The sequence below is a fragment of the Eschrichtius robustus genome, chromosome X, assembly GCF_028021215.1.
Source record: "Eschrichtius robustus isolate mEscRob2 chromosome X, mEscRob2.pri, whole genome shotgun sequence".
NCBI lineage: Eukaryota > Metazoa > Chordata > Mammalia > Artiodactyla > Eschrichtiidae > Eschrichtius > Eschrichtius robustus.
The window spans coordinates 43,966,406-43,988,944 of record NC_090845.1 but is presented as its reverse complement, the minus strand read 5'-3'; the positions used below and the strand labels follow the sequence as shown (position 1 = coordinate 43,988,944).

Genomic DNA, 22,539 nt, shown 5'->3' with positions numbered 1-22,539 from the left:
AAGGTTGGACTGTATTTTTTTAAAAAACTGCACACATGCACGAACATATGTTTTACATATAATTTCAAGGGGTTAATAAATTTAGTGCTAAACATTATATATATGACAGGTATAAAAACTATGAGCATGTACCTTCAGGCAAATGAATTTAGGCCTCAGTTTGAGTGTTCAATGCTTGGGCTAAGAAGCAGAAAATGGAATACATTAAGGGCCTTGGAATGGTCCCAATTTTCACACTTTTTAATGAAAAAAATTTAAATTAATTGTTAAAATCCAACATCTACTGATGTAAAATAAACCTCTCTTCTAAAGTACTGACCATAAGTGTATTATAGTCACAGAGGAACAAACAGTTGATATAATATGGTGGCAGTAAAGAAGAAAAATTATATTTAATGAATTTAATTGTCAACATGTCCCCAATTCTGTTGAGTAAACCAAATCTTCCAAATCATTTAAGTCACTTTTCAGTCAACAGAGGGAGCTCTAACCTAAGTATCTCTTTAGAATTCAAGTGAACCTACTCACTTCGGAAGAATTCTCTTTTACATGAAACTTTATGTGGCATCAACATCCAGCTTTAATACATACCAGCTTATATTCTGCAAGGCCTGGTCAGGTGTTATTGTCATTTCTTTCTACGTGAGGAAAGGGCACCATTTATAGTCATTACTGGATATGTTTTCAAAGCAAAATACCTTTAAGGAGAATTATTATGCTACATTTCATTTTGTTAGTTAAAGAACCTGGAAGTAATTCATTAATATTTTGTCCCAACTGTGAAGGACAAATACAGAAAATATATACAGATGACCTCAGTACTATTACCTTCAATTCTACTAAAGATCCACCATCATTTATCTGAAAACTAGGGTAAGAAACATCAGGAAATTCAGAATTGTGCATATCTTAGAAAAGTGGTACAGTATAGACATGGCATATTACCTAACCCCCTAATGGGACCAGGGCAGTGCCATATAATCAAATACATTAACATTTCTCTAACAAAATATATGAGTATTTTCACAAAATGAAATAAAGACTACAAATAGCCTCATATGGGGTGAGTTCTGCTACTGCCCTCAAATCAGTTTTGGTGCCAAACTTAAGTAAAAACTTGTAGTTTTCAGAGCTTTAAAATTTTGGAAATGCATAGAAGGGACTGTGGACCTGTACTGTCAGATATTTAAGTTTGTACTTAAGTAGTAAAGATTTTCTCTCTCACTAAAGGTGAGACATAAATGCCAATAACTGGTAGAGTGAAGATAAATTTTCAAAATTCACTCTAAAAGGATACAAGTAAAAGGAAGAAAGAGACCCAATTGATCACAGAATATTCTGAGTACCTTTTAATACAGAGGGTTAGGTTAGGTGGCCCATGGAACTAAAATAAAGTCTTAAGTCCTGGTTTCTCTCTATCTCCTGTGTTATCTAATCATTTTAATAATTTTGTAGTCAGGATGATCCTTCTAAATTACAAATCATATCCTTCAGGGTTGACAGGACAAAACCGAAGTTCCTTAGTTTGTCAGAGAAGGCCCTTCACATGTGTCTCTTGTATCCCTCTCTACCCTCACTCTCCATGCATTCCCTACTCGACCCCACCACTCTCCACAGTTCTGAACAGCTCAGAGTTGCCTCTAACATACTTTGCCTACTCTCACTACCCCACCTGAACATGTTCTCCTCTCTGCCTGAACACACGCTGCTGTTTTTTTCTGGCATTTCCCTTTGGCCATTAAGATTCAGCTTGGATGCCACCTTCTGGATGTTATCCCCCACCCCCATCCCTCCCATGCACTTCCACAGCAGCATGGACTTCAATCTACAAAAACACTTGGCATACTATGCTAAATGGGCAGTTTCCTTGTAGACCCTACACCAGATTCTGATCTCCCTGGGGGCAAAGACCATGTCTGCCTCTTCATCACTGTATCTTCAGCATGCAGCACAGTCCTGGCACATGGATGGTGTTGCATACCTATTTGCTAGATAAATTAATGAAATGAATGAAATACACAACAGGTTCAGAAGAGTGAAAAACCACTTAGGGTAAGGGAGTTCAAGAAAGGATTCAAACTAGGTCTTGAAAGGTATGTAAAGTTTTGTTAGCCGGAGGTGGGAGAAGGCATTTTAAATTGGTGTGGCTGAAACATGGAGACAGGACAGCATCAGGAATATTCATCACTGCCCCACTGAGTCACCTTATTTTGCTAGAGCATAGGGCTTGTGGGGGAAAAAAGGGAAAGAGCTGAAAAGAATGTGGATATCACCATCATCATTACTATTAATTAAAAAAAGTAGTGTGGTAGAGAAAGAGTGACAACTAGCTGTAAGAGGTTGGGTAAAGTCACTTCACCTCTCCTGGTATTATCTGTAAAATTAAGGAGTGGGACGGTTTTTTACAATCCTAAAATTCTATGATGTTTAAAAGTGGAGTAGACCTAGTTTCCTGGGAGTGGTATATTTGGGAGACAGGGGAGAGCTCTGGGTGCCAGGATGAGGAGTCCCGACTTCCAGCTGTAGGAAGTGTAAACTCCCCAAGGTTACTGACCATGGGTGTAACCTGATGATATAACAGGGACTCCAAGGCAGAGGAGAGACTCCCAGGCAGGCAGCAAGGAGACTCCCCAGGGGACTGTAAAAGTATCGAACAAGGCAATCTCAATGGCATGGGCATGAAGATACACAATAAAGACCTGGGTTTAGCCCCCTGGAGTAAAGTTAATAAGTCACCTTGGGGATCATAAGGAGTATTATTTCTAAAGGAATTACTGGAGAACAGCCAGGCCAAATCTTTATTTTCACCCTTAAATGCAAGCTGCTACCCAGATATGGGTGCTGGAGATGATCACTGAACTTCAGAAAGGCTGACCGTGGGGAGGTGGCGGTCTCCACTCTCACTAACCTGATGCACACAGATGTTACACTTATCACAGAACACCATATCATTCCCTTCTTCACTGTCTGGAGACCGGCACACATCACAGATCACATCTTCATCATACTCTATGCCTAGCCCTTCCTCTGTCTCAATAGCATGGTTCATATTTTCATGGCAATGGCGTTCCAGGACTTCTACTGTCTTTTCCATAAGATTCTCATCAACTGGCCCACAACCTGCACAGAAATACAAACAATCAATCAACCCATCAGTCAGCTGTCATTCCCAAATCACCTACTGTGAGCCCGGTGCAGGGGTGGGGAGATTCTAAAGGATAAAACCATCTCTTCCCTGATCTAAAACTACCAGATTTTAAAGAATCTTTTACTAGAGCTATTCTAAAATTTACCTATCATCACATATTAGTGTTTGACACATGAAAGGAGAAATACATTTCACCATATTCTTTGTAAGTTATATATACTGACCCTTTCAATTTTCTGTCCAAATCCTAGCCAGTCTCCTCCTAGATCTGTTTTCTCTCTCTCTCTCTCTCTTTTTGTGGCTGTGCCATGCGGCTTGTAGGATCTCAGTTCCCTGACCAGGGATTGAACCTGGAAAGCCCGGAATCCTAACCACTAGGCAACCAGGGAACTCCCCTGAATCTGTTTTCTCTTATTCCCACTGAGGGAGGACTTTCATTGGACTTTGTAATATTGAACACTTTATAGTATAATAAAATAATTAGAATCATATAACTATTTGGATATAAATAACAATTCATTCTTAGCAAATTAGTTCCAATGAGCACATCTAATGGTTACAACAAGGAAATTTTCATACAAAAAGGTATTAAGCCATAAAGGAAAATTCTAGGTACTGTATATGTGATTATACATATGAAATATTTGTTATTTGTTTTTCAAACCTGACTTTTAGAAAATCCAATAATATTTTCTAATGACAAACTATAATATAAAATAAACATTAGCATTCATAAAGGTCTAACTGCAAATTCTGAAATTACCTTTTTTGCCTCTTGATTCCTTTTCCTTCTATACTTTTAATTTTTCTTAGCCTTCTATACATAATAACTCAACTAAAAGATTCATATGATGGCTATTGGTAATAACTAAACATTTTTCTTCTTAGGGGGACTGATGATTTTGTGAGAGCACACATATATTTATTCTAACAGCTTATAAACTCAGGAGTACTTCTCAAAGTGATCCAAAACAAATTTATCCAAATACACCACTTCATCTGCAATATAAGATCCTAAGGAACTTTGGAATTCCGCATAAACTACCTTTTCAATGTTGTAGCTACTTATGAAACCGAAAACTACTCAGGTAGTATGTTTAATTTTTCCAGCCAAGACAAATTACACTTTTTTTTTTCCTGGAGTGAAGGAGTATAGTGTCTGGTTACAAGAGCACTTGGATTCAAATTCCAATTTGACCTCACATTGGTTATATAAGCTTTGACAAGTTATTTACCCTCTTTAGGGCTTAGCTTCCTTATCTATAAAAATAAGGATAATAATACCAAACTCATTGATTTCTTGTGAGGCAGAGATGAGATCATGTTCATACATTGCTTAGTATAGTGACTGGTATGCAGTAAGCACTCAACTTTTAGAATTCCTTAATCTGAATAAAAAACATGCTTAAGTTAATATTGTTTTTGAAAGTTTATTTTAAGCTCTTAGAACCTTACTACAGTATCATTCACTCAAAAGGAATGCTGGAGATAAGGCAATCCTCTTTTTAAAACTCATCCAAGCCTAAATGCAATGTGGTATCCTGGATGGGATCCTGGAACAGAAAAAGGTCATTAGTGGAAAAACTGGTGAAATTCCAATAAAGTCTGGAACTTAGCTAATAGTACTGTACCTGTGCTGGTTTCTTAGCTTTGACAAATGTATCATGGTAAAGTGAGATGTTAACATGAGGCGAAACAAACTGCGTGAGGCGTATATGGTAACAGTATTAAAAATGCAACTTTTCTTGAAAGCTAAAACTATTTCAAAAAATTTTTTGAAAGCTTATTTTAAAAAAACTCATCCAAAGGGAATTAACTGCAAAATACCAAAGGGACTTGGTTATAAGGCAGTGTCATGTTGAAGGCAGCACTGTAGTCACTATAGTGTATATGGATGCTGTATGGTTCATAAACGCAACTGTACATTGAGCCATCGATCCACTTGATTATGCCCTCATACTCTCATTTTCCCTTTCTGTCAGTCTTTTATTCCCTTCTCTTTGTGGTTCCCACCCTAAATTTTTTTGACCCCTCTCTTTCCTCTTAGAAGGCAGAACAAGAGAAGACATAAAACAAAATGTTTTAAAAAGCAAGGAGTTAGTATTGGTTACTGGCAGAATAACTATCACCATCATGCCAAACTGGATTTAGTATAATTTTAATTTTGTATTCACATGCATTCAGATACCAACCTCAAAAGAAAGAAAGAAAGAAAAAAAGGGAAGAAAAGGAAAACCACTGATCCTTGTTGTACTAACAATGAACAAATGTGATTCAAACAAAAACAAAATCAAATGTATCCTTTACCATATCTCATACAGAGAGTTAAAAACCACCCAGTTTCACAGGACCACTTGGACCTAAACACTGTTTAGGCTGAAGACAGGTCAAAAGGAACTGTGTGTAAGTATAAGGTGAGTTTCCTTTCAGCCTAGGATTTCCGAGCATTGCCGGTATGGTACCGTACGGCACACGTTTACTTTAAAATTACTACTGTGTTTACTACGAGGTTTTTTATTTGCTTGTTTTTGCTTCATTTTATTCTATTTTTTGAGAGTAGCATGACAACTCTAGAACTCACTGGAGGTAGCTAAGAACTGCTTTGGGGATGTTTTGCCCTAGGCCTGCCATTCTTCTTCCAGGCAGCAAAATACAAGTCCTGCATTAAGGCATCCTGGTCACATCAACCTGTCAGTTGCAGTGCTGCTGCCTAATGCTGAAGTTGCAGTTTCTCTCCATCAGGTGGAGATGTCAAGGTGCCACTACCCTTGGCCCTGCTCACTGATCATGGTACTTTTCAGGGCCGAACGAGGAACCAGTCTCAGAATCCTTCTCAACCAGAAGTCCAATCAGCCATGACCAATCTCACACTCACAACTGGGAAACGGCCTCGTGAAACCTACATGCCGTCCCTGATCTGTGATATTCACCATGAACAAGGAAAGACAAGGTCAGATTTAAATATTACTGCTCTACTTCAATATATTTATGCATTTCAGGAAATGCCTCATTAAGATTAAGATTAAAGAGAAAAATAAATGAAGAGCCCAGAAAAGAAAGGAAGCCACAAAATGAAAGCAAGTTAAAATGGTCCTGACAACTTTTTAAAAAAATCACAAATCAAGTCAAGGAACAAGTTACTTGTGAGGAAACAACTTACCCATTTCTGTGAGGTTTTCATTGAGTTCCTGGAGCCAGAAGATGTCCATGTCATCTAGGTCATAGCGGCACACAGATGCCGCCAGCTCCATGATGTTGATGTAGCCAGGCTCTGCGGTCTCTGGGCTGGAGCAGTGGATGTACTTCCGGGGTCGGATAAATAGGACCTCCTTTACCTTGTCAGCTACAATCCTAGAAAAGCAAAAGAAAGGCACTGATAACAATCAACAAATGACAGATTCCAGGCACTGACTGGATGGGCCCAACAGCACTCAGGCCATACAGTGGAGCTGAATGTCCTCCCTTACCACCCTGGGGAAATCCCCTGCTCTGCCAACTGAGAGGCATGACAGATCCCTTTCTAGAAAGCAAATGGTTCTACAAATCCAGCTTTGTTATTTGCTGTGAACACTCTGACTGCTAATAAAATGTTTCATTTACCCTTTTGGCTCCTAGGCCCCTACTACCATTCCTTCTAATAAAATGTTGCATTGTGCGTTCTTGGTGCCATGGCCACCATATTTATTTAGAAGGGGAACCAGCAGGAGGGGTTATACCTGTACAAAGGCACAGCCAGATTACATACCAAAGATATATTTTAGCTAAACTCATGATTTTCTGCCATGGAGGCCATACTGGATGGTGGTAAAGAGCATAGGCTATAGACTCACACAAACCTGTTTTTTACTGCCACTCACTCGCATGGTGATCTTGGGCAATTACTTAATTTCTACAAAGTTCAGTTTTCTTAGCTAAAAAGTAAGGACGATAATCATAAATTATGATATAATAGTATCAAACTTACAGGGTTATGACGATTATATGAAATAAAATACATAAAGTGCTTAGTAAAGTGTATAGTAAAAAACAGATGATCAATAATGCCAGTGTTATTTTTATATCTCTTATTATTTTTACTATTTATGTAGATGAGTTAAAGCCAAGAGGCCATGGATTTATACAAACTTAAGGCATTTCCCAACCATAAATGATAGTGACTATAAGTCTGAGTCAGGATAACACGATGGGATGAAAGATTCCCGTTCTTCCACCAAATTATCTACCAGGCCTGAGCAAACCCATTATTTCCCCAAACCCCTCCTGACACTTAAGAGCCCAAGGCAAGGAAACCAAGCAAGGGAAGAAACAGAAATTTCTCATACCAATGACTCGTTCTACAATGAATGTTCTAGATACTACATGAAGCATCAGAAAATGTAACCAAGAGGAAATCTGAATTATCAGTCCCTGGAAATTTTAAACAACAGGGTAGGCCATCTAAAAAAGAGAGAAAGGGGGTAATCAAAGAATACCTAGAAACAAATGACAATGAAAACACGACAACCCAAAACCTATGGAATGCAGCAAAAGCAGTTCTAAGATGGAAGTTTACAGCAATACAATCCTACCTCAAGAAACAAGAAACATCTCAAATAAACAACCTAACCTTACACCTAAAGCAATTAGAGAAAGAAGAACAAAAAACCCCCAAAGTTAGCAGAAGGAAAGACATCATAAAGATCAGATCAGAAATAAATGAAAAAGAAATGAAGGAAACAATAGCTAAGATCAATAAAACTAAAAGCTGGTTCTTTGAGAAGATAAACAAAACTGATAAACCATTAGCCAGACTCATCAAGAAAAAAGGGAGAGGACTCAAATCAGTAGAATTAGAAATGAAAAAGGAGAAGTAGCAACTGACACTGCAGAAATACAAAGGATCATGAGAGATTACTACAAGCAAGTATATGCCAATAAAATGGACAACCTGGAAGAAATGGACACATTCTTAGAAAAGCACAACCTTCTGAGACTGAACCAGGAAGAAAGAGAAAATATGAACAGACCAATCACAAGCACTGAAATTGAAACTGTGATTAACACTCTTCCAACAAACAAAAGCCCAGGACGAGATGGCATCACAGGCGAATTCTGTCAAACATTTAGAGAAGAGCTAACACCTATCCTTCTCAAACTCTTCCAAAATATAGCAGAGGCAGGAACACTCCCAAACTCATTACATGAGGCCACCATCACCCTGATACCAAAACCAGACAAAGATGTCACAAAGAAAGAAAACTAAAGGTCAATATCACTAATGAACAGAGATGCAAAAATCCTCAACAAAATACTAGCAAACAGAATCCAACAGCACATTAAAAGGGTCATATACCATGATCAAGTGGGGTTTATCCCAGGAATGCAAGGATTCTTCAATATACGCAAATCAATCAATGTGATACACCATATTAACAAATCGAAGGATAAAAACCATATGATCATCTCAACAGATGCAGAAAAAGCTTTCGACAAAATTCAACACCCATTTATGATAAAAACCCTCCAAAAAGTAGGCATAGAGGGAACTTACCTCAACACAATAAAGGCCATATATGACAAACCCACAGCCAACATCGTTCTCAATGGTGAAAACCTGAAACCATTTCCACTAAGATCAGGAACAAGACAAGGTGCCCACTCTCACCACTATTTTTCAACATAGTTTTGGAAGTTTCAGCCACAGCAATCAGGGAAGAAAAAGAAATAAAAGGAATCCAAATCAGAAAAGAAAAAGGAAAGCTGTCACTGTTTGCAGATGACATGATACTATACACAGAGAATCCTAAAGACTCTACCAGAAAACGACTAGAGCTAATCAATGAATGTGATAAAGTTGCAGGATACAAAATTAATGCACAGAAATCTCTCGCATTCCTATACACTAATGATGAAAAATCTGAGAAAGAAATTAAGGAAACACTCCCATTTACCACTGCAACAAAAAGAATAAAATACCTAGGAATAAACCTACCTAAGGAGACAAAAGACCTGTATGCAGAAAACTATAAGACGTGGATGAAAGGAACTAAAGATGATACAAACAGATGGAGAGATATACCATGTTCTTGGATTGGAAGAATCAACATTGTGAAAATGACTATACCACCCAAAGCAATCTACAGATTCAATGCAATCCCTATCAAACTACCACTGGCATTTTTCACAGAACTAGAACAAAATATTTCACAATTTGTATGGAAACACAAAAGACCCCGAACAGCCAAAGCAATCTTGAGAAAGAAAAACGGAGCTGGAGGAATCAGGCTTCCAGACTTCAGACTATACTACAAAGCTACAGTAATCAAGACAGTATGGCACTGGCACAAAAACAGAAATACAGATCAATGGAACAGGACAGAAAGCCCAGAGATAAACCCATGCACATATGGTCACCTTATCTTTGATAAAGGAGGCAAGAATATACAGTGGAGAAAAGACAACCTCTTCAATAAGTGGTGCTGGGAAAACTGGACAGCTACATGTAAAAGAATGAAATTAGAACACTCCCTAACACCATACACAAAAATAAACTCAAAATGGATTAAAGACCTAAATGTAAGGCCAGACACTATCAAACTCTTAGAGGAAAACATAGGCAGAACACTCTATGACACAGATCACAGCAAGATCCTTTTTGACCCACCTCCTAGAGAAATGGAAATAAAAGCAAAAATAAACAAATGGGACCTAATGAAACTTCAAAGCTTCTGCACAGCAAAGGAAACCATAAACAAGACGAAAAGACAACCCTCAGAATGGGAGAAAATATTTGCAAATGAAGCAACTGACAAAGGATTAATCTCCAAAATATACAAGCAGCTCATGCAGCTCAATATCAAAAAAAAACAAACAAGCCAATCCAAAAATGGGCAGAAGACCTAAACAGTCATTTCTCCAAAGAAGATATACAGATTGCCAACAAACACATGAAAGAATGCTCAACATCACTAATCATTAGAGAAATGCAAATCAAAACTCCAGTGAGGTATCACCTCACACCAGTCAGAATGGCCATCATCAAAAAATCTACAAACAATAAATGCTGGAGAGGGTGTGGAGAAAAGGGAACCCTCTTGCACTGTTGGTGGGAATGTAAATGGATACAGCCATTATGGAGAACAGTATGGAGGTTCCTTAAAAAACTAAAAATAGAACTACCATACGACCCAGCAATCCCACTACTGGGCACATACCCTGAGAAAACCATAATTCAAAAAGAGTCATGTACCAAAATGTTCATTGCAGCATTATTTACAATAGCCAGGACATGGAAGCAACCTAAGTGTCCATCGAGAGATGAATGGAAAAAGATGTGGCACATATATACAATGGGCTATTACTCAGCCATAAAAAGAAACGAAATTGAGTTACTCGTAGTGAGGTGGATGGACCTAGAGTCTGTCATACAGAGTGAAGTAAGTCAGAAAGAGAAAAACAAATACTGTATGCTAACACATATATATGGAATCTAAAAAAAAAAAAAAAAAAAAAGTTCTGAAGAACCTAGGGGCAGGACCGGAATAAAGATGCAGACGTAGAGAATGGACTTGAGGACATGGGGAGGTGGAAGGGTAAGCTGGGACAAAGTGAGAGAGTGGCATGGACTTATGTATACTACCAAATGTAAAACAGATAGCTAGTGGGAAGCAGCTGCATAGCACAGGGAGATCAGCTCGGTGCTTTGTGACCATCTGGAGGGATGGGATAGGGAGGGTGGGAGGGAGACGCAAGAGAGAGAGGATATGGGGATATATGTATTTGTATAGCTGATTCACTCTGTTATAAAGCAGAAACTAACAGACCACTGTAAAGCAATTATACTCCAATGAAGATGTTAAAAAATTATAATAAAAAAGAGAGAAAGGGACTTCCCTGGTGGCGCAGTGGTTAAGAATCCACCTGCCAATGCAGGGGACACGGGTTCAAGCCCTGGTCCGGGAAGATCCCACATGCCGTGAAGCAACTAAGCCCGTGCGCCACATTTACTGAACCTGCCTCTAGAGCCTGTGAGCCACAACTACTGAGCCCGTGTGCCACAGCTACTGAAGCCCGTGTGCCTAGAGCCTGTGGTCCGCAACAAAGTGAAGCCACCACAATGCGAAGCCTGCGCACCGCAATGAAGAGTCGCTCCGGCTCTCTGCAACTAGAGAAAGCCCACGTGCAGCAATGAAGACCCAACGCAGCCAAAAATAAAGAAAGAAATTAATTAATTAAAAATAAAAAAGAGAGAAAGAAATAGATATATGTGTCATCATAAAATAATGAAAATTGTTTCTTCTGGAGCTTCTAGGGTTACTATGTATGTACAAGGATTCATAAACATAAATGTATTCATAAGAATACATATAAATATATATAGAGGCATAGTCCACCCTATAATTTTAGATTGAATATTTCCTCCTAAGCATTCTTCCAAATGCTTATGATTCCAAATAATGCATGTGGAATAAAGTTAATAACTACACACATTTGCATATTTTAATTTTTCTACCATATGGAGTTTTAAAAAGCCAACAACAACAAAGTATTTGAGGAAAAAAGTGGAACTCTAAATATTAATTGAAGCTAAAAATTTGAGAACTGCTATCAGAGGCCTGCTTCCAACTGAAATGAACCCAACCGAAAAGGACAAGACATGCATATGAATTCTTCAGAGACTATGAGATTAAATATGCTGCACTTTTTGGTGCATGGCTTATGAGGTAATTATAGAATATCTATTTTTTTTCAAGATTTATCTTTTTCTAAAAGGAAGACTATTTTGCTTAATTATTCATCTTAATTGCCTCAAATTCTATGTGGGACAAGGTAGACTATAAATGTTCTTGATTTAAACTAATACATTTATTAAGCTTCTGGAAGAAAACAAAGGGGAATATCTTTATGACCTCGGGATATACAAAGATATTTTAAATAAGACACAAAAGCCATTAACCTCCGAGACTGAAAAACGTGTTTATCAACAATGTATAATACACTTTTACAAATCAATTAGAAAACAACAGAGAAGTCAATTAAAAACTGGGCGAGAAACCTGAATAGACACTTCACAAATAAGGCTATCCAGATGGTGGTTCTCGACCTCATGAGTTAACACGGAAATGCAAATTGAAATCATAATCACCATTACCTGCCAGAATGGCTAAACTTGAAAAGACTGACCAAAAATTGAAGATACTAAGTGCTTGTAAGGAAATGGAGCAAATCGACCACTGCTGCTGGGAGTGTGAATTGGTACAATCATTTTGGCAAACTATTTGGCAGCAGATATTATGGCTGAACATGTGCATACCTTATGACCTAGCAAACCCACTCCTAGGAATATACTTAACAAAAAAGTACACATATGTATCCTAAAAGATGTATAAAAATGTCCATATTAGCATTTTTCATAATAGCTGAAAACTGAAAGCAACCCAAATATCTATCAAAAGCAGAATGGATAAATGAAATGTGGTATATCACACAATGGAATATGACACAGAAGTGAAACTTAATGAAATGCTCCATGCAATAGCATGGATGAATCTCACAACCATAATGATGAACAAAACAATCCAGTCTCAGTATGAAGGTTAAAAACTGGCAAAACTGTCACCTATGGTGAAGGAAGTCAGTGGGGAGGAGCAGAAGGAGGGCTTCTGGGGTGCTGGTAATGTTCTATTTCTTGATCTGGGTGTCAGTTAAGCAAGTGTATTTAATTCATGAAAACTGAGTTATACAGTTATGCATTAGTTATCTTTCTGTGTGTATATTTCAATGCAAAATTTATAACAATGATGATGATGTTATCTCACTCATCTTTCATATGTATCTTGAACTAAAGGTCTGAATCTAAGGACTGAGCCTATGACAATAAAAAAAATTATAGGCCGAAACAGTAATACCAAAGGCAAGGAAATGCACGGGTAAAAGGTGGTTAATACGCACTCACAAGGAGAAATTCTTATAACGATAGAGGGAAGGTCTATGAGAATAAATGAAAAAATATTACTTCGGGGTTTTGTAAAATGCAGCTTTAACATCTTCAAGTACACATAACGTTGCTATAGCTGGAGGAAATCCCAGGATCATCCCTCAGTGATTTTCTTCTCTGGCCACTATACACTTGGTAGAGGGACACTCTTTGAATGGTCACCAGACCACTGAACAAATCAGCAAAAGCTCACAAGCCTAGAGATATGAGCAATTTTGTTAGAGTAATGTAGTAAGTGCAGTTTTCAATTTGGATGCTTGAGTGTAAACGAATGTTGTAGTAACTTTCTGGATGACTGATTTTGGTGAAAGGACCCACAACCACACCTGCTTAGCCTCATAGAAAGAAAGCCTATCCACCTGTTCCTCAGGGTAGGTCAGCTACTTCTAGCCCATGTGAACACTCCTGTGACACTGAGGAGGCAAAAAAAAGAAGCTGCAACCACTCTAAGCCGACCTACAGCCTCTTCCAGTGTCTTATGCACAGTGAGTCTTCAGTGTGTCTTCAGTTGATCTAAATATTTAACAGGTAGAGACTATGCTTCATTTCCTAATGAGTGGATCAGAATCATCTGTGAATAGCATAGAAACTGCACAAATACCACAACATCATGGATTTTTTAAAGGCTTGAAATAAGTGCCTTAGAAGCTAACTAAACAGGAGGCCCTTATAATAATATCTCTAGGAGTAGTTTCCCAAGATGCCCCTTGTTAATCTTGCCACTCCGCTTCTCCACAAGACTCCATGCCTCATTTATGAAACAAAAGACAATTACAACCTCTGTGACAGATGGTATTTTAAAAATTCCACACGCTCTTCTACAATGTGACTCTCCCACTGCCCCATCAAGTGGTGAAGTCTATTTCCCCTCCTTTTGAACCAGGAAGGGCATGTGACTGTTTCCACCAATAGAATACAGCAGAAGTGACGCTATGAGAATTGCAAGGCTGGGTCATAAAAGGGAAAACAGCTTCATCTTTTTGCTGGAACACGTGCATGTGGACCCCTGTGTCTGAGGCCTGTAGAGAGTCTGCCTATGCTGAGGTTGTCATGCTATGAGGAAGCCAAACCAAATGGAGAGGCCATGTGCAATCTTTATGTCATCCCAGGCCAGGTGGCAGACATGTTAGTGAAAGCCTTTAGATGATTCCAGCCCCCAGCCGCTGAGTCACCCCCAAACTTCAAGTCTTCCTAGATGAGGCCCTAGACATAGTAGAACAGAGACTAGCCATCCCCACTGTGCCCTGTCTGAATTCCTGACCCACAGAACCTATAAGTATAAAAACATGGTTGCTTGATGCTAAGTTTGGGGGCAACAGTAACTGGAAAAACAATTTATACAGCAATAGTAACTGCAAAAGCTACCAAAAGACTGCTTTAAACTTTAAATAAGATAAATGTGTGTATAAAAGTGCTCTTTATTGATTCTCATAATTGAAAGCAAAATGGTAGACTGCTGCTGCCTAAAATGGAATGGGAAAGGAGGTGTGTGAAGAGTGGGGCAAGGAGAGTGGGGGAGGTGAGAGAAGCATGATGATGAAATATAGCAGTGGAGTGGGAGGCAGGCTTGTGCTCCCATTTATCATTAGGGGCCATTCTTCCTTTGACTTACTATATGAAATCTGATATATTTTGAAAAGTAGAACCAAGGGGATCTCCTTTGATACTGAATATGGGGTATGACGCAATAAAGAATCAAAGATGACTCAAGGAATTTTGGCCTGAAAGACTGAACAGGAAGAATGAATCTGCTATTAGTTAAATGTAGAAAATTACAGGTGGAACTAGTTTGGGAAGAACATCACTAGTTCAGTTTGGGACACTTTAAGTCTGAGATGTCTATTGGACACCCAAGCGGAAACATTGCATTGGTAGTTACATATTTGAGTCTGGAGTTTAGTGAAGAAAGTACTGCTCTCCATAACCCAGTTAGTCCAACATGTACATTCCAAGGAGAACTAGGCCTCTCTGGATATCTAACCATCCTCTCTTCCAGTATCACTAATGACTCAGAAGTATATGATAATATATTGTTAAGTGAGAAAAGCAAGTTACAGAATGTTCCCATTTATTTGTACATATATATGTACATGTTGTATAAGCATATATATTATACAGTTAATATTTGTATTCTGATTATTTTTGTTTTTACAGTAAATCAATAATTCATCTACAATTTAAAAATCATATACACATACATGATAAATATAACATTAACCACTTATGTGTAATATAACTTATAATGCATGCTTCCTTTTAACCAAACATGAAGCATTGCTTTCCTTCCATTGGAAACTTACTGTGAAAGAAACTAATTTAAATATACAAATGGGGCTTCCCTGGTGGCACAGTGGTTGAGAATCTGCCTGCCAATGCAGGTGACACGGGTTCGAGCCCTGGTCTGGGAGGATCCCACATGCCGCGGAGCAACTGGCCCCGTGAGCCACAATTGCTGAGCCTGCGCGTCTGGAGCCTGTGCTCAGCAACAAGAGAGGCCGCGATAGTGAGAGGCCCGCGCACCGCGATGAGGAGTGGCCCCCGCTTGCCACAGCTAGAGAAAGCCCTCGCACAGAAACGAAGACCCAACACAGCCATAAATAAATAAATAAATAAATAAAATTAAAAAAATATATATACAAATGAACACAAAACGAAACAAAACAAAAACTATCTGAAACTTGTTTATCATTGATGAGCATCAAAATCATCCACGGTCTAACTAAAAAACATGTAATGGGGTTAACATCATCTTTATTTGTTGAACTTACTTCAAAAAATTCCTTGTGGTAATGAAAAGGCTTATTTAAACACCTGTAACTTACAGCGCAAGCTGGCTCCATTTCAGAATTCTCTGTACCCCTCCCCTCAATCACCTCGTACGTATATGCACTACACTACCCTAAACTAAGGGACAAGAGAATAGCAGAAAGGATAATGGAACAGAGAGGAAAACCTAACCTGAAAGCTGGAACAAAAACTCTAAAAGGATTTGCTCCACCTACTCTGTTGTATCTTTTTTCACCCCTTTTCAGTTTTAGCACCCAAGAATCAGGTCAATTAATTTATATACATCCAAAATTACTTCTGTAAGTTCATTAGGAAATAAAATTCTGAAGCATTTTGACAATCTTGTGGATTAGGTAATAAATAAAAAGCAAGTGCTTAGTTTTACTAGTATTTAAGTTTCTCTAGCTGGTTGATTAATCTGTCTGTAGGCAATAAGACAAGTAACTCAAATACAAACATTACAAATATTACTATTGTGATGGATTGAAGACAGTCACAAATCCTTTGATAGTCCTTCTGTTGAGAGGTAGGGTCTATTTCCCTCCCCTTCAGTCTGGGAGCTCTCTGCAACTGCTCTAATAAAATATGGTGGAAGTAATACTGTGACATTTTCTGAGTGCAGGCCTTGAGACTGGCACCTTCCACTTCTTTTTTTTTTTTTAACCAAAATTATAATTATTATAATTGCGGGATTATCACACATAAATGCATTTATATTTACTGTAGAAGAAACTGCACATTTTCAACAATGCTTTGAATTCAGCTAAATTTGGTAACAAAATGTTGTTACCTAAAATGAGTGTCAATATTCCTTTGATCTCAACTACAGGGTCAAGTAATCCCCTAGGGAAAACAGACTGACGTTCAATGCTTACACATAAAAAATTCAGGGGATTTGGGCTTTGAAGAGTATGAGGTTTTTGTTGTCTTGACTAGTGCTTCTAGATTTTTAGTAAGACTTTTCCATTCTCTACTTTCTCTTTATGTTTGATATACAATCTAATGCTTGTGAGTATTTTCAAAGCTTTGGTAGTTTTAAATTTCTTGTAAATCTGATAATCAAACTTCATTTACATTGATTTCTTAGAAAAAAAAATTCTATCCAGGTTCAAGCACAACAGTAAAAATGAGCTAGTAACAGTCTTTTTTGCCGTAATATTGGACTTTGCATATTATTTTAAAATTATATGGCTTCCAAAAAGAATGGCACCCTTATTCCCTCCTTTGCCCCCAAAAAGAAGTTAGCTAAACATCTAGATTTTCATAAATTGCAAAAACTGAGGCACAGAAGCTAATTATGCTTAAAAAAAAGAATATGTAAATAATTTATCTGGCTTATATCAACATTTTCATACTCTGGATCTGACAGTTTCGTGTAAGCAGTAAAGTTAGTGTTGTCTCCTCCTGATTAATGTAGATAAAAATTTTTTTTAAAATGTCATTTATTAAGTGGACTAAAAATGAGAGGTAGGGTGGGAAGGAAAAGCAGGAGTTGAGGACACAAGTGTTAGGCTGATTCTCAGTTTCCTTTTTGATAATTTTTAAAAAACACGGAATTCCTTCTCTACTTTGTGTTGCCTGAGAACCACTATGGTTTTGTAAAGTCTATAACAGTAATTACATTTAATCACCACGAGTACATTTGTTTTAAGCCTATAAATACTATGTTAGTAACCATAAACTATCTCCATTGGCTTATTTGTAAAAAGAAATATATTTATATTCTTACAAAGTTAACACTGAGGGCTGAGGAAAGGGAACGAGAAGCAGTGTTTAATCACAGTTTCTCTGGACTCAGTAACCAGACTGGGGTCTTGCTCAAGCCACCTGGTCAAGCAGTGTCTGAGGAAGAGTCATAGGAGGCAGAGATGATGAAATTGCTGCTGCTGGAGAGCCACCTTCCACTTCTTATTGCTTAGAAAACTCACTCTTGGAGCCCAGAGCTGCCAGGTAAGAAGTCAGACTATCCTGACCATGTGGACAGGTCCTAAGACTAAATGGGAATCTGGGCAGTACAGATCATAGCATCAACTACAGGGTTACAGTGGTGAATAAAAGCAGTAAAGTTCTGGGACTTCCCTGGTGGCACAGCAGTTAAGACTCCAAGCTCCCAATGCAAGGGGCCTGGGTTCGATTCATGGTCAGGAAACTAGATCCCACATGCATGCCGCAACTAAGAGTTCACATGCCACAACTAAGGAGCCAGTGACCTGCAACTAAAGGAGCCTGCAAGCCGCAACTAAGGAGCCCACCTGTCACAACTAAGGAGCCCACATGCCGCAACCAAGGAGTCCACCTGCCACAACTAAGACCAGGCGCAACCAAAATAAATAAATAAATCAATAATCAGTAAGGTTACTCTGAGACTGAACCAGGAAGAAAGAGAAAATATAAACAGACCAATCACAAGCACTAAAATTGAAACTGTGATTTAAAATCTTCCAACAAACAAAAGCCCAGGACCAGATGGATTCACAGGCGAATTCTATCAAACATTTAGAGAAGAGCTAACACCTATCCTTCTCAAACTCTTCCAAAATATAGCAGAGGCAGGAACACTCCCAAACTCATTACACGAGGCCACCATCACCCTGATACCAAAACCAGACAAAGATGTCACAAAGAAAGAAAACTAAAGGCCAATATCACTAATGAACAGAGATGCAAAAATCCTCAACAAAATACTAGCAAACAGAATCCAACAGCACATTAAAAGGATCATATACCGTGATCAAGTGGGGTTTATCCCAGGAATGCAAGGATTCTTCAATATATGCAAATCAATCAATGCAATACACCATATTAACAAATCGAAGGATAAAAACCATATGATCATCTCAACAGATGCAGAAAAAGCTTTTGACAAAATTCAACACCCATTTATGATAAAAACCCTGCAGAAAGTAGGCAGAGGGAACTTACCTCAACACAATAAAGGCCATGTATGACAAACCCACAGCCAACATCGTTCTCAATGGTGTAAAACTGAAACCATTTCCACTGAGATCAGGAACAAGACAAGGTGCCCACTCTCACCACTATTTTTCAACATAGTTTTGGAAGTTTCAGCCACAGCAATCAGGGAAGAAAAAGAAATAAAAGGAATCCAAATCAGCAAAGAAAAAGGAAAGCTGTCACTGTTTGCAGATGACATGATACTATACACAGAGAATCCTAAAGACTCTACCAGAAAACGACTAGAGCTAATCAATGAATGTGATAAAGTTGCAGGATACAAAATTAATGCACAGAAATCTCTCGCATTCCTATACACTAATGATGAAAAATCTGAGAAAGAAATTAAGGAAACACTCCCATTTACCGCTGCAACAAAAAGAATAAAATACCTAGGAATAAACCTACCTAAGGAGACAAAAGACCTGTATGCAGAAAACTATAAGACGTGGATGAAAGGAACTAAAGATGATACAAACAGATGGAGAGATATACCATGTTCTTGGATTGGAAGAATCAACACTGTGAAAATGACTATACCACCCAAAGCAATCTACAGATTCAATGCAATCCCTATCAAACTACCAATGGCATTTTTCACTGAACTAGAACAAAAAATTTCACAATTTTTTATGGAAACACAAAAGACCCCGAACAGCCAAACCAATCCTGAGAAAGAAAAACGGAGCTAGAGGAATGAGGCTCCCAGACTTCAGACTATACTACAAAGCTACAGTAATCAAGACAGTATGGTACTGGCACAAAAACAGAAATACAGATCAATGGAACAGGACAGAAAGCCCAGAGATAAACCCATGCACATATAGTCACCTTATCGTTGATAAAGGAGGCAAGAATATACAATGGAGAAAAGACAGCCTCTTCAGTAAGTGGTGGTGGGAAATCTGGACAGCTACATGTAAAAGAATGAAATTAGAACACTCCCTAACACCATACACAAAAATAAACTCAAAATGGATTAGAGACCTAAATGTAAGGCCAGACACTATCAAACTCTTAGAGGAAAACATAGGCAGAACACTCTATGACACAGATCACAGCAAGATCCTTTTTGACCCACCTCCTAGAGAAATGGAAATAAAAGCAAAAATAAACAAATGGGACCTAATGAAACTTCAAAGCTTTTGCACAGCAAAGGAAACCATAAACAAGACGAGAAGACAACCCTCAGGATGGGAGAAAATAGGCAAATGAAGCAACTGACAAAGTATTAATCTCCAAAATATACAAGCAGCTCATGCAGCTCAATATCAAAAAAAACAAACAAGCCAATCCAATAATGGGCAGAAGACCTAAATAGCCATTTCTCTAAAGAAGATAGATTGCCAACAAACACATGAAAGGATGCTCAACATCACTAATCATTAGAGAAATGAAATCAAAACTCCAGTGAGGTATCACCTCACACCAGTCAGAATGGCCATCATCAAAAAATCTAGAAACAATAAATGCTGGAGAGGGTGTGGAGAAAAGGGAACCCTCTTGCACTGTTGGTGGGAATGTAAATGGATACAGCCATTATGGAGAACAGTATGGAGGTTCCTTAAAAAACTAAAAATAGAACTATCATATGACCCAGCAATCCCACTACTGGGCCTATACCCTGAGAAAACCATAATTCAAAAAGAGTCATGTACCACAATGTTCATTGCAGCACTATTTACAATAGCCAGGACATGGAAGCAACCTAAGTGTCCATCGACAGATGAATGGATAAAGAAGATGTGGCACATATATACAATGGAATATTATTCAGCCATAAAAGGAAATGAAATTGAGTTATTTGTAGTGAGGTGGATGGACATAGCGTCTGTCATGCAGAGTGAAGTAAGTCAGAAAGAGAAAAACAAATACCATATGCTAACACATATATATGGAATCTAAGAAAAGGAAAATGGTTCTGAAGAACGTAGGGGCAGGACAGGAATAAAGACGCAGATGTAGAGAATGGGCTTGAGGACATGGGAAGGGAGAAGGGTAAGCTGGGATGAAGTGAGAGAGTGGCATTGACATATATACACTACTAAATGTAAAACAGATAGCTAGTGGGAAGCAGCTGCATCACACAGGGAGATCAGCTCGGGGCTTTGTGACCACCTAGAGGGGTGGGATAGGGAGGGTGGGAGGGAGACACAAGAAGGAGGGGGATATGGGGATGTATGTATATGTATAGCTGATTCACTTTTTTATACAGCAGAGACTAACACACCAGTGTAAAGCAATTATACTCCAATAAAAATGTTAAAAAAGAAATCAGTAAGGTTCTTGTGCTCATGCAGCTTTGAGTTCGTAATACCACTGCCAAGGAGTAACAGAGAAATGCTAATGTGTTCACCAAACCATGTTTCTTTTTCCATCTAGGCACATAGCAAGACTGCATTCCCCAGTATCCTTTGCAGTTAGGTGGGCCATGTGAATGAGTTCTGGCTAATGGCATATGTGTGGATAATCCACTTCAAAACCTAGCCCCCCTCCAAATCTACCTGTATAACCCTCCATGCTGCCTTTTCTTTTCCTGCAGACTGGATTTAGAAGTTTGGGGGTGGAAAAGGGAGTGGGAAAAGATCTGGCAGACAGAGGAGTCACTCATAAAAAGAGCCTGAGTCCCTGAATGCCTATGTCGGGCAGAGATGACCCACATCCCAAACCCACACTGGATGGAGACATGTGCAAAAAATAAAACCTTCACTGTGTTAAGTTGCTGAGACTTCCGGAGATGTTTGTTATAGCAGTTGGCCTATCCTGACTAATACATACATAATGGTAAAAAATTATTTCCCAATATTTTCATGTATGTTTCCACTTAAGTAACTATTTTATTACATTAGATTCATTCTTAAATTTCTCTAACAGATTTATATTTTAGAATATTTTCTCCAGAGATATCCATCAGTAGAAAATAACTAACCAATGAGGTTTTAATTTTACTAAAACTAACACGGAGGAGTCAACCCAAAATAATATATTAAAAGATTTTTGTTTTTACATTCTGATACTTTTCATATGCTATTGTGAACTGCTATAACATTCTTTATTAAAAATATTTAGCACAGGTTTCCCTGGTGGCACAGTGGTTAAGAAGCCGCCTGCCAATGCAAGGGACATGGGTTCGAGCCCTGGTCCAGGAATATCCCACATGCCATGGAGCAACTAAGCCCGTGTGCCACAACTACTGAGTCTGCGCTCTAGAGCCCGCGAGCAACTACTAAGCTCATGCGCCACAACTACTGAAGCCCACGCGCCTAGAGCCCATGCTCCGCAACAAGAGAAGCCACCACAATGAGAAGCCTGCACACCGCAACGAAGAGTAGCCCCTGATTGCCTCAACTAGAGAAAACCCGTGTGCAGTAACAAAGACCCAATGCAGCCAAAAATAAAATAAATTAAAAAAAAATTTATCACAAAATCAAGGAATGTCATCATGCTTTTAATGCACACTGACAATTTTTCAAATTTGGAAGGCAGGAAGAATTTTTACAATTGAATAATTATTAGTGAACATTTATTTTTATATGAAGGTAATACACTATCGTTATTTTAAATCTGAAAACAATCGTTGCAAGGGTTTGCTATGAAACATTTACATTTGTTTAGATTTGGCAGTTATGTCAGAAGAAAATACTTTTATTTGTGGCTTTTAAGAATAAAGCTA

At 38.3% G+C, this 22,539-nt stretch overlaps 1 protein-coding gene across 4 annotated transcripts in view; it reads right to left on the bottom strand.

The window, feature by feature from the left end:
• The window catches only part of JADE3 (jade family PHD finger 3), a 165,126-nt gene that overhangs the window by 25,854 nt on the left and 116,733 nt on the right, over positions 1 to 22,539 (bottom strand). For all 4 annotated transcript variants that reach the window (XM_068532884.1, XM_068532885.1, XM_068532883.1 and 1 more), the window contains 2 exons: positions 6,309 to 6,499; positions 2,909 to 3,120 (listed from right to left, as the gene is read on the bottom strand). In XM_068532884.1, coding sequence (XP_068388985.1) covers positions 2,909 to 3,120; positions 6,309 to 6,499 — 403 coding nt within the window. The remainder of the gene's footprint in view (positions 1 to 2,908; positions 3,121 to 6,308; positions 6,500 to 22,539) is intronic.